Here is a 15,348-nt window from a genome sequence, read left to right as displayed (position 1 = left end):
GCCTTTTTTTTTAACTAAGTGGATAAACAAATTATAGTAGTAGAAATCATCATTTGATTTTATCGACTGACCTTGCTCCAGCAGCTGCTGCAGCTAAGGTGTTCCCGCATCCCGCTCTTCCGAACGCAACGGGGAATTTGGTAGCGGAATGGTAGAAGTTGTAAAATACGAGAACGTCGGTAACAAAAGCTAGAAAATAAATTGCAAATTTTTTCACTACTAGAATCCTCGTAGTTCCTAAAAGTTTCAATCCCTAGGGAAAGAGTGAAACAAAGTAGGAATTGCTTTCCCTAGCAATTTTTATTCATATAAATGATTTAAGTCTACTTATAATTCATAAAGCACATGTCGAGTATTGACGCTACACGTGCCAGCTCTAGTAACCAAATCTAGGTATTAAACATTGTTGGCTATTTGAAGAAGCAATTTGCTACTGTAGAATTAAGTAGTTGTTACTTAAGAAGACCATATTTGACTTATAATAGAAAAAAAAGGCGCTTGAGTCATTAAATTTAGGGCTTTAACACAGATAACCAATGTAAAATAATTTTATTTATGTGGTGTTAGTGGTAAGACAAACTCAGGTGAAAGAAAGAAGTCTGCTCATGAAGTGATTAATGACTTTTATTTCTATTTTCAGGTGTGGAGAGATACAACACACATGAGGAAGGCTTTAACCTCAAATAGCAAGCTAAAATGGAAAGTCCCACCAGAAGATGCCTACAAGATCAATTGTGATGGAGCTATTATCCCTGGGATAAATAAAGCTGGATGGGATTTTGTCATTAGAGATCACACTGGCATGGCGACAGCTGCTGGTGCCGGCTCAGCTAATTTCCTAATGAGTGCTCAGCATGCTGAGGCAGTTGCTTGTTTGAAAGGTATGGAGTGTGCTGCTGGTTTAAGAATGAGGCGAAAGGTATGGAGTGTGCTGCTGGTTTAAGAATGAGGCGTATTATTTTGGAGACTGATGCATCTTTTGTGGCTAAGGCTTTATCTGTTCCAGGGGTGGACAGATCTATCTTAGCCACATTATTAGATGATATCAAGACTTTAATGTATGAGGAATTCTCTGAATGTATTATATCTCATGTATCCTGAGATTGCAATACAGTAGCTGATACTCTGGCGGCTACGGGCTTAAACTGTACGAACGGTCCTTTGCTGTGGCAAGGATGTATACCAGACTTTGTAACTTTGTTGGTGTCTGGTGATAAGCCAGGAACACCTGACTAATGGAACTTGTTATCCATTTAAAAAAAAATAAGTTTATGGTGATAGAGGCACACTAGTGGCAAAATTTTAGAAAAGCCCGATCAAATTTTGTTCCTCGCGTACCAAAATAAAAACTAGAAATAACAAATTCACTACAAACCCCACAAAAATCAAGAATACCAGTCGCACCTTTATTCGGACCTAAAATTCCACCCTCTCCGCGAGCTCTCACGCGTTCCTGGGCTCCTCCCACCTCGTCCTCATCTCTTGCCGTCGTCTTCGTCCTCCCCTCTACCGGGGGTGCGCATGAGCTAGTGTGCACTGGAGATCGATCCATCTGCTGGACCTGGATTGATTTTTTTTTCTTTCCCTGGTAAGCTCGGCAGGATCTTTTCTTTCTTGCGATTTGTCAAATCCTTGTCGTCCTGGTTGGATGGATGCCACGATCCATCAATTTTGATGCGGGCTTGTTCCCTGTGCAGTGGGGGTGCTAACAGATTTAGTGTTTTTCCCCCCATTTTTGTTTGTGTTGTTAATCCGGTAGCTGATTTTTTATCGGATGGGGCGGGGTGGTGGTGGATCAGTGAAAGATTTTTATGATCCTTTGGCTCACGTAGAGGTATATTTGTTGCGCAGAGACATCGGAGGATGTCGACTCCGGCGAGGAAGCGGTTGATGAGGGATTTCAAACGGTTGATGCAGGATCCTCCGGCCGGCATAAGTGGCGCCCCGCAGGATAACAACATACTGCTATGGAATGCTGTGATCTTTGGGTATGATGCAGAACCTTCCCTTTACCCCGTTTATTAGTTTGGACCGCAATCTGACAATGTCTTTGTATATGTTGATTTCATTTACAGCCCAGACGATACTCCATGGGATGGAGGTTAGTTAATCAATTTCCATTATGGATTCAGTATTTATGCTTCATTCTTTTGCGTTACTTGTTTTCTTTGACCACAGCATATTCATTACGTCTGAAGTGCTTCTCGTGACATTTCCAAACAATTGCACGTGTGTATGCTGCTGCTTCTGGCAATGGCTAACGCCTAACTTACTGCGTTAAAGCGATACAGAATGTGATAATCCACAGGAGGAAGTAATCCAATTATTGGTCGCTGGCAGAATGAAATCCTAGCTGACATGAGACTGAGGCAATTTTAATGGAACTTCATAATGTAACATGCTGATATCAGTGCCGCATAGTCTTGATAAGTCGAAAATGGTATCAAGCTAACTTCTAAAGCAAATCAATAGTAGCCAACAAAGTTAGTGTTAAACCTATCTAGAAATATTTTTTCCTCATGGATCTTGATAAAAAACATATAATCAAGGAATGAATTTTGTGCTATAATGGAAACGCTATATCTATTCTATCTTGCCATAAGGGAAATGCTATATCTATTCTGTCTTAATGGAGATAATCGATAGCTACATTCTTGTCCCCTTGTCAATTGTCATCAATGTTTGCTTCAGTAGAAGATAACAAATACACTGCATCAAAATGTTCTGCCTTTTCTAGCTATCCTATAATGCATTCTCTATGGGAATTTTTCATCTGCGTGCAGCTTGTCACCTTATTTGGGTTTCTTTCTCATGGTGCCAATCGCTTATGGCTCATATGTAGATTTGTATAGTAGTAATTCTCTCGAAGTTTGCAAAGTCAAAACATTACTGTTTGGAATTAATCATATATTGTTGGTCCGTAGATTGGAAAGTGCAAATTGAAAATTGTTCCAATCAGTTAAGAGTGACTAACACCATGTCTCTTAGATCATGTATACCTTTGCTCCCCCCCCCCCCCCCCCCCCTACTACATAGTTTGACTGCTCTCCTTTCACTGATATGCTGTTTTATTGTCAGGTACGTTCAAGCTGACTCTCCAGTTTACTGAAGAATATCCAAACAAGCCACCAACTGTGCGGTTTGTTTCTCGGATGTTTCATCCTAACAGTAAGTTGTTTTTTTCGTACTCACGAAAACAAATAGATATGATTTTATCCTCAGTATATTTTTACTTTTTCAAGTGTCAAGCATGTTCTGTTTTTTTTCCTGTTCTAAGCACTAAGACATCTGAGATTGAGTATATTGACAAATGTCCCGTGCTTTTCGTTATCTTCTTTATAGATGTGCACTAGTGTTGTGAATATCTATGCTTCTACAATAACTGTGCTTGCATCAGTAAAGCATGCTGATGCATACACAGCATATTTGGAGTGCATGTAGTGCTTTTGATTTTGAACCAATGGCACTCGGCCTTTCTTTCTACTCTGATTTCTGCTGAATGCTGATATATCTGCTGTGGTCTATGCCTCTATGGATAACATTATATTCTAATCTCCACTTAAATGCTAACATATTGTTTTTATGGTGTGCAGTTTATGCTGATGGGAGCATATGCTTAGATATCCTGCAGAATCAGTGGAGCCCAATATATGATGTAGCTGCTATACTTACATCCATCCAGGTACACCATACAAGAAATCTTTTGTTTCTTAGCAGCTCAGGTTATTTGTTTTCCAATATTTGTGACTTTTGCTTGTTACAATATTATTTAACTTTGCAATCCATATCGTGCTATAAAGTTTATGTTTGGGACATACTCCATACTGGCTATGTGAATTCTCAGCATCTAAACTCTTCTAGATGGTAGTTAGTTTATTGCTCTAAGCACGTGTTTTTGTTTACATATGAATCTGCATGTCTGTGCTGAGCCAAAATGTTGGTTCTGTTTATGTAGACCCTAATGATGTTTCTCAACCATCAATGTTTTTCTTTTTGGGCTGAAACCATATATGTTGATGGTTGCATTGTGTGACTAACCTGAGGGTGTGCCACTTGCAGTCGTTGCTGTGTGATCCAAACCCGAATTCGCCTGCAAACTCTGAAGCTGCCCGCATGTTCAGCGAGAACAAGCGTGAGTACAACCGCAAAGTGCGGGAGGTTGTGGAGCAGAGCTGGACGGCAGACTGATGCATTGCATTGCGCAGCTTGTCGCCTCTTCCTTGTGTCCTTCCCATACCAAAATGCCTGTTCTCTCTATCTTTGCTGGGCCAGTGGAGATTGTGCTGTCGTGACTTTTACCCTATGCTGGATCTTGAATTCAAACTGAATTAATCTAGCATTATGCTGAAATTTCACGTGAACTTTTATCTTCTGTGTATATGGAGGAAGGAACCTAAGAAACCTTTGTGATTTTCTGATTTAGCTCAGTTTTTAACTAAGATATGTGAGAATTTTATCCAAAACACTGCGCCGTGTCCAACCAGGCTCTATGCACCTGACGGGATTGACACTACTGGTACTCTGGTAGAGATCAGTGAGGAGCTCAAGCGACCAGGAGCAGGAAGCAGGGACAAGGGGTTGATGGTGGCCGCCAAAGATGAAACCGGTGAAAGGGTGAGGGTGACGAATGAATCAAAAGCTTTTCGCTGAGCCTTGCCTATCCTTTTGGGATCCCAGCAACCAATCAGCAAAACTCCCCACCGAAGCAGTTGGTGCAATCGCCTGCTGCCCCATTCTCGCAAAAGTTTGAACCAGACTTCCCTGCTGTATCCCAAAATAAGATAGATCCATAGTTTTTCCCTGCTGTATCCCAAAATAAGATGTTCGACCTCTTGCGCCCATAGCGCATACTGGGCGTGATCCAACTGCACCAACTGCTTTCTCTGATCTCTCAAACAAGAGTATGGAGTTACGTTACAGCTGAAAGACTACTAAAAGATTTTACTGCCACCGTGTAGAATAGTTCACAAATCTCTAGCCATAACACCAGAACCGGGCAATAAGATCAGTAAACCTTGAAAAACTTCGCCCGCAAACCAGATAAAATCAGAAAACTGTGACAAATTTCACCCATGCAACCACATAAGTTCAGTAAACAGCAGAACCAAATTTGATCTGCCATCTGAGGCAAACAAACGCAAACAGTATAAGCTTAGTCACTATCCTCTTCTTCCCGCTCTTCATGCTGGGCCACTACCTTCTCTATGAACTTCCTGCGTACGCCTTCTATGACATTGTCCCGGGATGAATCGCTGCCGCCATGCCCATCATTCAGTACTGGGTCTGACTGGCAAAGTGCTAATGCAACAGCTGAAAGGAATATGACAGTGAGTTAACACAAGTAGATTGAACCCATATATAGCACTGAAGTAACTTTGGAATGATACTGCAGTAAAAGAAAGCTTCAATAAATTCAGTGTCGTTTAAATGTGGAAGATAGATTTTCTAATCTCTCATTACGGAAAAGGATTAATGATATGCTAACACTACTGTATAACTGTGGACCAGCATGCTCCTAATTTAGACAAACACCGTCTAACTAATTGACACATGAAACAAGACAAACATATATCAGGACTGGATCTGGAGGTGTACACATTGCAGACATGCATGTCATACCGGTTTGTTTATTTTTGAATTAAAAAATGTTATATGAAGGTCAAATATTTTCCTGAAGGAAGTTCAGGTGGTGTATCCAAAAAGAGCTGATAGTGGCACTAAAGAGGCATATGACATTCACAATTTTATGTGCGCTAAACAAAAAGTACGATCTACAGCACACAGAATTGGAGCAACTAGAATCAGTCAACTAATGGGAAAACTGGATACTGGATACTAATTTTGCTGTGTAATAACTTACACTCAGGCGTGCATCTCTTTCCACCGAACTTCTGCAAACCAATATAAGTCCCTTTGACAGCACTGTTGTTATACACCAGTATTGTAGGGACATTTCTATCGGGGTAGTTGGGAATGCAGTCTGTGGAGATAATCTTAACAAATTTTGTTCCTGGGTATCTTGTAGCCAATTCTTCCAAACAATTTTGAAGCAACCCACATTCCAGTATCCTGCCATCAGATTTTATAGAAATTGATAAGCACCACAACTTACTAAGAACATCGTGCATCAGATTATATGGAGATCATTACATTCTAATGCATTCAGATATTCTTATTGTATAAATTTGATGCAAGCACCTTGTGGAAACAGTAAAATAGCATACAGAAAAGAAACACAGCAAATTCGGGGAGATCCTCCACGCTGAAAGTCTACTGTATGATACTTGGTTAATTAGACATGATCCTACATTTCCGATCAAGGTTTCCAGGAAATAGGAGTGCACAGAGAGTTAATACCACTAACTACATAACAAATTCAAGTGGAAAAAATCAACATAACAATGCCCAGTAAGTCCAATTAGAAAAGGAAAAGAAACACACTGCGGAACAGTTGCTAAGCCATCTGTTTGTCATTAGGTTCATGAAAACATGCTCATAAATTAATGGATCAAAGATGAGACCTATTTCACTACAATAAATTCTCTGGCTATTAGGCACAGCACAATCCTACAGCAAGCCATAGTCATATTTCGTACTTTCCCTACATTTTTTTAGGCAATTTGCCATAGAAAACCAACATAACTAGAAACAGTGCGTCCAAAATCTGAATTCAGTTCTATCTGCTCCTATTTCAGTTTAGTGGAATCATACAAAATGAATCATAAAGTCCTGTTGCATAATCATTAACATATCATCTCAAGGGCTGCAACTGAATGAAGAAAGAGCTACCCGTCCTTGAAGAGGAAAACAACAACCCAGATATCTGATGGTGCCTGAGACACCTCACGCACAAAGTCTGAGCTGGTGATGGGCAGTATACTGCCAAACCGAGCAGCTTTTGCTGCCTCCCTGAGCTCTGCTAGCCTCATCTTCCTGCAAGCATCAAATTACATCAAATCATCAGAATAAATTCCCACTTGTACCAAACCAATTTCAAAGCGCATTGAACGATCCAAAGCCCAGGTAGTACTGCGCTGAATCCAGATCAGCAATGGAAAAATATCATATGACACAGTAGCGCACGAGTTATATAAGTCGACCACGCGAGTTAGATCAAACCAGACACCACAGGCTCGTTTGGCAAGTACAGGCTCGACATGGTTTGAGGATGAAACCCCGCCACTTGGGGACAGACCCAAGTTGGGAAAATACATGTGTGGTGTGTGGAAAAGAGCATTTGGCAAGGGCAGGGTTGGAAATTTTTTTACTCAAACCCTGTTGAACCGCATGGGAGAAAAGAATCTTCACCTCTGGCCGGGACAGGAACGCTCGCACCGCCCTGTCGCTTGCCCTGCTCACCTCCTCGGCAACAAAAATAACGATGTCGCCTGTTCCTCCACCCAGGTGCTTGGCTATGGCTAGCCCCTCTCCCTCTTCCACCTATCCCTTCCCCTTTCGCATCGCCTCCTCCTGAGGTTTCACATTCCCATGGATTTAACATTTTTCAACGAATCCATCGGTAGATCTGGTTGGCTGAATCGATTCAGTAGCCATTGTGCTCAAGGACACATCCCCGCACATAGCCGGCAGCTTTCAGCTTGAGGCAGTGCGAGATCTGGGATACAGCTGCCCAAGAGAGGCAAGTAACGCCCTCAACATGATGCCTTGTCCCTGTAAAATTAGTCTATAATTAGTTCTTTTTATATTCAGGTTCAGATACCTGGGTATTTTATTCCAATTTTGTTCTATTTAGTAGGCAGTAAGGAAACTAGATATTTATCTCATAGATGGGTTTAGGCTCGTAGATGGGACTAGCCCAACAGTCATCATGAATCCCATTTGCACCTATTTAGTTGTCATGAATCAGTAATCACATTTGCGGATTGTGTGATGGGAGGTTGATCAACCCAATTCCCCCCTGGGTGATTTCAGTATTTTACACATGTATAACCACTCCCAGTTGCCAAACAAGGCCTACAGTCACTGGAGCATCGCAACATGCAGACGAGAAAAGGCGGGAAAAAGGACACCATCACGGATCAGCAATCAGGACCCATACACGGATCGAACCAGAGGAGAGAGACTACCTGTACTGCTCGAGGAAGCGGTCGTCGTCCAGGTCGTCCTCGAGTTCCTCGAGCTCCTCGGGCTCGCGCGCGTCGAGCCATTCCTTGGACTTAGGCTGCTCGTCGGCGTCGACCTTGGGGGCGAAGGGCGGCGGCTTGAAAGGCTCCGGCTTCGGCGGCAGATTCCCGAGGCGGCGCTGGATGTCGTCCCACTGCGTGGTCGCCCCCTCCACGTCCTTGTATACGAAGTGGTAGTCCGCCATGGCTGAGCACCACGAGCGCAGAGAGAGAGATGCGCAAGGGGAAGTGGGGAACGGGCGCGGAGGTGGAGAAGCGAAGGGACGACGAACCAGAAGCACGAATCGAGCACGCCTGACCGCCTGAGTTGTGGGTCCCAGTTCCAGCGTGCGGGGTTAGCTTTTACCGGTGCCGGAGCGGCGGAGCGAGGTCTCCGACCGGTGGGGTCCACCTGCTGTGAGAGGGCAAGCAATTTCTAGGGTGGTGTTGGGGTACCGGAAATTTCGCGTAGGCGGTAGCATGGGCTAGAAGCTTGTTGGATCAAAATCCAGAATGGATTACTATGGGCCGTACCCAATTGCTAGAACTAGTAGAATATTCTCGAGCGAATGGATTTCTTCTTCACCGCCAGCCCACACACAATACCTTCTCGTACAATCCAGAACTTCCCAGAGCCCACTACCGCCTGAGCCCATCGGTCGTCGTCGCATCGCTATAAATTCTTGCCATCCCCGCCGCCGGGACAGAGCAGGCAAGAAAGACCGAAGCATACCGGTCAGAAGTTCAGAACTCAGGAAGCCAAGCCTCTTTGATCGCACGAGCCACTCGATCTCAAGAACCGTTCCAACCTTCAGTTCAATCACCAACTCGTATCGCCATCCATTCGACAATGTCGCTGATCCCCCGTGCCAACGCTTTCGACCCCTTCTCCCTTGACCTCTGGGACCCTTTCCAGGGCTTCCCGTTCGGTTCAAGCGGCGGCAGCCTCTTCCCTCGCATCCCCTCCGACTCCGAGACCGCGGCATTCGCCGGCGCGCGCATCGACTGGAAGGAGACGCCGGAGGCCCACGTCTTCAAGGCGGACGTGCCGGGGCTGAAGAAGGAGGAGGTCAAGGTGGAGGTGGAGGACGGCAACGTCCTCCAGATCAGCGGCGAGCGCAGCAAGGAGCACGAGGAGAAGAACGACCGGTGGCACCGGGTGGAACGCAGCAGCGGCAGGTTCCTTCGCAGGTTCAGGCTGCCGGAGAACGCCAAGGCAGAGCAGATCAAGGCGTCCATGGAGAACGGCTTGCTCACCGTCACCGTGCCCAAGGAGGAGGCTAAGAGGCCCGACGTCAAGCCCGTCCAGATCACCGGCTAGAAAGGAAGGAGCACGCGTGGCACGTGGAGCTCCAAGTGCCTGTTCTGCAAACGAATGCGTTCTGTTGTGTGCGGTGGTTTCAGTTTAGTCAGTGTGGTTCTTCTGTAAACCTGCTTGTTTGTGTGTCCGTCGAGGCTTCAAGTACTCGAGTCCGTTGTGTCTTTGTTCTAGTAGTTTCATAAATAAACGTGAGCGATACAGAACGCCGGTTCTGTAAAATCTGTGATCTGCTTGTTCGTACGATCAGAGAACTAGTAGTTCTGTTTTTTCCCTCTGTCTCAATCCTGTGCTCACACGTTTTGACATAAAAAGTGCAGAACCTTTTAAAGTTCCGTAGCATATGAAAATTGAAACCATACGTGATATGAATCCCCTCCCTAACTTCACAACTCGAGAACGGAATTCTTCAAAATGGATTTCTTCCGCATCATCACAACAAAATTCTACAATATATACTGTATGGTCGGTCGTAGCAGTTCATCTGATGAAAGAGCTCTCGCATTAAGCAGGTACATTCATGCCAGGAATTTCTCCACCTTCTCCACTTCCTCCACGCTCCCAATGTACAGGGGCACTCTTTGGTGGATCTGCACGGCACGAGCACAAAAGCTTAAGATCTCTTGGTATCGAATTCAGCTGGGCACAATTTAACTTTCAAATGCGCTAATTGAGAGCTATTGCATTCGTCACATCCTCTAATAGTCTGTACATCCTACCTCTGTCGGCGTGATGTCAAGAATCCTCTGGTGGCCGTCGGAGCCCTTGCCGCCGGCCTGTTCCACGATGAAGCTCATGGGCGCGCACTCGTAGAGCAGCCTCAGCTTGCCGTTCTTGCTCTTCTTGTCCCTGGGGTACCCGTAGATCCCTCCGTAGAGCAGCGTGCGGTGGAAGTCGCCGACGAGGCTGCCGATGTACCGCGCCGAGTAGGGCTTGCCGGAGTCGCCGGGCTCCTTGAGGCTGTCCATGTACTGCTTGAGCTTGTCGTCCCAGAGCGCGTAGTTGCCCTCGTTAAAGGCGTAGATCTTGCCGGCCTTGGGGATCTGCACCTTCTCCTGCGTCAGCACGAACTCGCCGTACATGGGGTCCAGCGTGAACACGTACACCCCCGTGCCGACGGTGAGCACGAAGATGACCGAGCTCGAGTACATGCAGTAGCCGGCGGCCAGCAGGTTGCTCCCCGGCTGGCACACGCTCACGACGCACCTCTGCTCCACGGAATCAAGCTGCATACGCACGGTTGGAGATGCATTCGTTACACGGAACGCCTGGAAAGAACTGCGCATGAGCCAGGACGTGGGGAGCCAAGACTGGCACGTACGGTCCCATTGTCCTCAACGTCCGCGAGGCACTCGTCGTTGGGGGCGTAGATGCCGAAGATGGAGCCGGTGGAGACGGCGGCGTCGATGTTGGAGGAGCCGTCGAGGGGGTCGAACACGACGATGTAGTTGCCCGAGTAGCTCTGCTCCACCGCCACCGGCACGTCCTCCTCCTCCGACGCGATCACGCCGGTGCGCCCGCTCGACTTGAGGCAGTTAGAGAACACCTGCGCGCGCGCGTCGTGCTCTTGATTGATGGCTGTGCTGCTCGATCGCGTTGGAATGTTTAATTTTCCAGTCGAGTCACTTACCTCGTTGGAGATGACGTCGAGCTTCTTCTGGTCCTCGCCCTGCACGTTGACGGCGCCCTGGACGCCGGTGAGGTTGGAGATGGGCGCGCGCAGCACGAGCGCGGCGATCTGCTTGCACGCCGTGGAGATGCTGGCCAGCACGATGGTCATCTCGTTGTCGATCACCCCGGCTTGCTCCTGCTTCAGCAGCCACGTCGTGAGCGTCACGAGCTCGTAGCTGCTCTTCGTGCTGCTCGTCTCCGTGGCTGCGGGCGCCGTGTCCACGGCCGCCATGCACCGCACGCCGGCACCCGGCGCCTGGGCCTGGCCGGCCGCGGCCCTGCCGGGCCTCCTGGGTTGGCCGAGCAAGGAGAGGCGGCATCGGAGGGAGGCCGCCTGCTGGCGGGAGAGCAAGAGCAGGTGGGAGGAGGTGGTTGCGGCGGCGGCCATTGCTGCTGATGGCACGTGCGCTCGTCTCTGCTGATCTGCTCTTGATTGCCGCTGCACCTCGGGCTGGTGGCTTCTTGTTTCGTTCCATTGTTTTCGGGGTTGAGGTTTGTGTGGTTTGGGAGAGGGAGTGTGGATCGGGGGAAGAATTGTGAGGACGGCGTTGCCTCAGCTTCATGTTGTACTGTTGTACGTTGTTGCCATCTGACCAACTTCTACGGCTGCACCGAACCTTCTTGGCTTCTTTCTGACTACTTCTTCACTGGATCCTAGCGGAACGGAAAGTAGCATGCTTATTCCATTAGGCAAGCACAAATTCAAGAGAAATGTCGCTGGAATTTGCTCTCAACTGCTCGATATATTGCCTAAACCCAGAGCATGTAGATGAAATGCGACAAGACAATTACGATCGACGGTTCATATCTTTAAATTTTCTAACTGCAAATTTGCAACGAATGGAAGGGTACATGATCCGTTCTTTTCATTTCTTCTCCTTTTTTTTTAAGTTTGAGCCGTTCCTTTCGACGGATGTTGTTTTGTTGCCTCCAGTCTGTACTCTGTACCCATCCATCCATGAAGCAGCAGCACCACTGCACCAGCAGCACCGACGACGGCGACGAGCAATAAGTGGGCCTCATATATATCGGCCCAGACTATGCATGGCCCGCTTCAGCGGCCCAATTTAGCCATGGCCCAACAAAATGGCGCCCAGCCCTATGGCTATATTACATCCCAATCCAAAACCTTCTTTTTTCTTTTGAGGGGGTAATCCAAAACCTTCATCATCCGCCCAACTATCCCAGCCCGACCCAAAAGGCCGAAACAACTCTTTGCGGTCTTGCTGGTGAGTGGTGATGAACGTTGTTGGCTGTCTGCCTGTCTGCCTGAAAAGCGTCAGTGTACAGCATCAGCTTTTCTACTCCGTAGTTCCCAGAGTGAGTGATTCCATGCTTAGTAATACAGCAAGTTACATTAAATAGACTGAAAGCTAATGTAATTTCGCCATCCGATCTGATCAACCGAATATCACAACAGCTTCCCGCTAACATCAGTAGGGTACAAGGATCCGCGCAATAAATCTCTCACCTAAAACCACAATGCAATTTCCTCTTCTCACTCTGATCATGACAGCCAATCAACTCTGCACATCACAGTCTACTAACATCGGCACCAACCGTTTCAACAACAACAAAAGAAGAAGAAGAAGGGAAAAAAAAAGGATTTGCCTGGGACGAGCTCCGATCTCCTCGGTACATTAGAGTCTAGCGAACTGCACCCATAGGAATCTCCCGTAGCAGGATACCAAGCCATCAGAGGACACTGCCTATGTTCTCTATTATCTCTGCCAACTGAACATTCCAAGGCGATCTGCATGATGTATAGTACTCGTCTCGTCGTGTTACGCTTTGCATCGGCTTGTCGACAGGTTCAACAAACTTGTCCTCTTCCGTGAATTTGTACCCGTCCTAGCCAGCCGAACCGCCATCTTCTGCTAGCTACCGATCGGGAAGCACAGGCGCGGGGCGCCTCACTAAAGACACAGCACTTGCTAGCCGTGTCGTGTCGCGGCAGAAGTACGGACAAATACACTTGTCGAGAAGAACGCTTCGCTTGTTCGTTTCCCCTCACGAGCAGCGGAATCTTCGAGGTGCCATCGCGAGGCTTTTGTTCAGCGCGTCTCTGATTCACTCGAGCATTTCGGAACCACCGTCTTGATGTTATCAGGCTCCGCGTCATCTCTGGAAATGCCAGGCCTTGCAGGCCAATGCCAATCGCCGAAACTATACTGAATATACTCCACGACAGTGTGAATCCAGAGACGCATTTCAGCCAGTAGTGGAAGAAAAAACCGATGACGAGTTAGTCAACTGGCAGGCCTACTTTCTAACCTGCCGTTTCCAACTCCTGCACGGAATTGTAAACCTACCAGCAGGCTTCCAGGTTCCAGCTGCAATTTGCTCCCCAGCTACATGGTACTACACGGTAAAGAAACTTCATCACAAGCTTCGCCGAACTTTTGCCCTGCTGTCCGGCAGCTCGCTGACCCGACCGACTCGGTAAAACCATTAACCATAACTGAAGAACGGCCACCTTTTCCCCTGGCAAGCAAGCAAGGACCGTTAGCTTTCGCCGAGAACGTACTCTCTATCTATCGCACGGCGGATTTCCCTAACGCGGCCATGATTATAAAAGTGTTGGAAAATAGGTGCATGGCAGCACCCGCCTCTCTCTCTAGACGACCGACCATTTCCAACAATTTCGGTGGGAGTCAGAGGCATCGCCGCTCGACCGCTGATGATGATGAGAGCGCGACGAGCGAGCGAAATCGCCGTCTCCCCCCACGTTGCTTTCCTTTTCGGCACGCGTCGCTCTCGGCACAAAATTTCGCCGCAGATTGTGCAGGGAAAGAACAGGCGCATAACGAGATCTCAGCTTCAGAGGTCTGAACCCTCCTCGTTCCTGATCGATCGGGGACGCTACCTTTTGGGTTTTGACTTGGGAGCCCCGGCATCAATCCCATCTCTCGCCCCATCCGCTGTGCCGCCGCCGCCGCTACTTGCCGAGTGCCCAACCCACGCCACGGTGTGGATGTCCGTGGCGAGAACGCGGGCATCTCCCTCCATCCGAGCTCGGCGCCGGCGCATTAGCGGGGGGCCGACGCGGACGGCCTCGCTTTACAGCTCGAAAGGGCCGGGCACGCCTCGCGTTTTCTAACCCCGGACGCAGTCGGCCGCGCGCGGCTTTTGCGCACCCACCGGGGCGGTGGCGGAGGCGACCGGATGATTGGGTCCGCCCAGCGGATCCGGTTGGTTTGGCTGTGCGCGGCAGGACACAGGACAGTGCGGGAGCGGAGGAACAGTGCTCCGCTCCGCTACGCTGACATCTCTGCGGCAGCTACCGACGTGGACGGAACGGGCACCCCGGCGGCTCCAGTCCAACGCATCGTGTGCGTGGCGTGCGCCGCCCGTTAGGTGTGCGGCTGCGCCGCCGAGCTGCGTGCCTGCTGTTGCGGTCGCGGTGGTAATATGCCATGCCGAATTGGAATCGCCGTCGCCGACGCTGATCTCACGATGCCCCTAGCGTACAATCTGGTGGTTCTTGTCCGCATCCTTGTCCTCTTTTCGCAGATTCTGTACAGGCGGACGTGACAGTAGCTCCAGGATTCAGCTTTTGTTTGCGTCTTGTTTTTTCTTTTCTTTCCCATTGACCTGTTACGGCGGCTTATTATCCGGCTGGATCCTATCCGTTCTGTCATCTGCCTAACCCCTCTGCAGTCCGTACCACCGGTTCCCCCCAAACCAATTGCTTTTGACTTTATTTCCCTGGGACATTAAAAAACCCGGAGTCCTCGTCACTAGCACCCGGCAATATTTTCAGCTGTTGGTCATCGGCGCCTTTGAATCAATGAATGGATTGTCGGTAACGTGCAGAGCGGCCAATATTTCCACGCCGATGTGACCACCGGAACCACCCCCACTCCTCTCTAGTGGGCGCACCACGAGCAGTAAGAGGGCCGCCGGTGGCGCAGCGAAAGCGTCGGCGTCCGAGGAGTCCGGCGACGTCGGGCCTGGACGTGAGATCCGCGGGACTGTGGCGCCATTACCATTTCAGTTATGCCACGAAAGGCGCAGGCCGCTCACCGGGTTCAAGATCGCGGTGTCTGGTTGTTGGGGATACCACGTCGAGCAAAGCAAAGCAAAGCAAAATGATCCCCCCCCCCCCACCCCCCGTCACTGTGGCAGCCGGCGAGCGGTGGATGCCACCAGCAAACCCGGCTCACCAATCGTGACAGCGGCCGGCCGGTGAACCCCGCGAAGGGACATGGCTTCTTACCACGCCCTCCGTGCTGT

General features: G+C 48.5%; 4 protein-coding genes across 4 annotated transcripts; 2 read left to right on the top strand and 2 right to left on the bottom strand.

The window, feature by feature from the left end:
• Nucleotides 1-1,385: 1,385 nt before the first annotated feature.
• On the top strand, nucleotides 1,386-4,415 carry LOC112875246 (ubiquitin-conjugating enzyme E2 2-like). Its single transcript, XM_025939021.1, has 6 exons — nucleotides 1,386-1,588; nucleotides 1,852-1,988; nucleotides 2,076-2,101; nucleotides 3,079-3,168; nucleotides 3,594-3,682; nucleotides 4,060-4,415. Exons 2-6 carry the CDS (start codon nucleotides 1,864-1,866, stop codon nucleotides 4,186-4,188), a joined length of 459 nt encoding a protein of 152 aa, XP_025794806.1. The 5' UTR covers nucleotides 1,386-1,588; nucleotides 1,852-1,863; the 3' UTR covers nucleotides 4,189-4,415.
• A 499-nt stretch (nucleotides 4,416-4,914) lies between these two features.
• On the bottom strand, nucleotides 4,915-8,515 carry LOC112875245 (phosducin-like protein 3). The gene is made up of 4 exons (XM_025939020.1): nucleotides 8,088-8,515; nucleotides 6,790-6,933; nucleotides 5,861-6,069; nucleotides 4,915-5,310 (listed from the first exon to the last, which is right to left on the bottom strand). The coding sequence occupies exons 1-4, from the start codon at nucleotides 8,327-8,329 to the stop codon at nucleotides 5,153-5,155; spliced, it is 753 nt and encodes a 250-aa protein (XP_025794805.1). The 5' UTR covers nucleotides 8,330-8,515; the 3' UTR covers nucleotides 4,915-5,152.
• Nucleotides 8,516-8,825: 310 nt separating this feature from the next.
• LOC112876170 (17.4 kDa class I heat shock protein-like) lies at nucleotides 8,826-9,663 on the top strand. Its single transcript, XM_025940218.1, has one exon. The coding sequence runs from the start codon at nucleotides 8,974-8,976 to the stop codon at nucleotides 9,442-9,444; it is 471 nt and encodes a 156-aa protein (XP_025796003.1). The 5' UTR covers nucleotides 8,826-8,973; the 3' UTR covers nucleotides 9,445-9,663.
• Nucleotides 9,664-9,756: 93 nt separating this feature from the next.
• On the bottom strand, nucleotides 9,757-11,585 carry LOC112876168 (fructose-1,6-bisphosphatase, chloroplastic). The gene is made up of 4 exons (XM_025940217.1): nucleotides 11,072-11,585; nucleotides 10,763-10,987; nucleotides 10,161-10,667; nucleotides 9,757-10,031 (listed from the first exon to the last, which is right to left on the bottom strand). The coding sequence occupies exons 1-4, from the start codon at nucleotides 11,498-11,500 to the stop codon at nucleotides 9,960-9,962; spliced, it is 1,233 nt and encodes a 410-aa protein (XP_025796002.1). The 5' UTR covers nucleotides 11,501-11,585; the 3' UTR covers nucleotides 9,757-9,959.
• Between the last annotated feature and the right edge of the window lie 3,763 nt (nucleotides 11,586-15,348).

Source organism: Panicum hallii, chromosome 9 (assembly GCF_002211085.1).
Source record: "Panicum hallii strain FIL2 chromosome 9, PHallii_v3.1, whole genome shotgun sequence".
Lineage (NCBI taxonomy): Eukaryota > Viridiplantae > Streptophyta > Magnoliopsida > Poales > Poaceae > Panicum > Panicum hallii.
The sequence above is the reverse complement of the archived record's forward strand: the minus strand, read 5'-3'. Positions and strand labels throughout refer to the sequence as shown.

Coding starts and splice junctions, on each gene's coding strand:
- LOC112875246 (XM_025939021.1), top strand. CDS start 1,864: ATGTCGACTCCGGCGAGGAAGCGGTTGATGAGGGATTTCAAACGGTTG. Junction 2,102..3,078: donor CGATACTCCATGGGATGGAG/GTTAGTTAATCA, acceptor TTTTATTGTCAG/GTACGTTCAAGCTGACTCTC. Junction 3,683..4,059: donor CTATACTTACATCCATCCAG/GTACACCATACA, acceptor TGCCACTTGCAG/TCGTTGCTGTGTGATCCAAA.
- LOC112875245 (XM_025939020.1), bottom strand. CDS start 8,329: ATGGCGGACTACCACTTCGTATACAAGGACGTGGAGGGGGCGACCACG. Junction 6,070..6,789: donor GTTTTCCTCTTCAAGGACGG/GTAGCTCTTTCT, acceptor ATCTGATGGCAG/GATACTGGAATGTGGGTTGC. Junction 5,311..5,860: donor AAAGAGATGCACGCCTGAGT/GTAAGTTATTAC, acceptor TATTCCTTTCAG/CTGTTGCATTAGCACTTTGC.
- LOC112876170 (XM_025940218.1), top strand. CDS start 8,974: ATGTCGCTGATCCCCCGTGCCAACGCTTTCGACCCCTTCTCCCTTGAC.
- LOC112876168 (XM_025940217.1), bottom strand. CDS start 11,500: ATGGCCGCCGCCGCAACCACCTCCTCCCACCTGCTCTTGCTCTCCCGC. Junction 10,668..10,762: donor ACGTTGAGGACAATGGGACC/GTACGTGCCAGT, acceptor GTGCGTATGCAG/CTTGATTCCGTGGAGCAGAG. Junction 10,032..10,160: donor TTGACATCACGCCGACAGAG/GTAGGATGTACA, acceptor CGTGCCGTGCAG/ATCCACCAAAGAGTGCCCCT.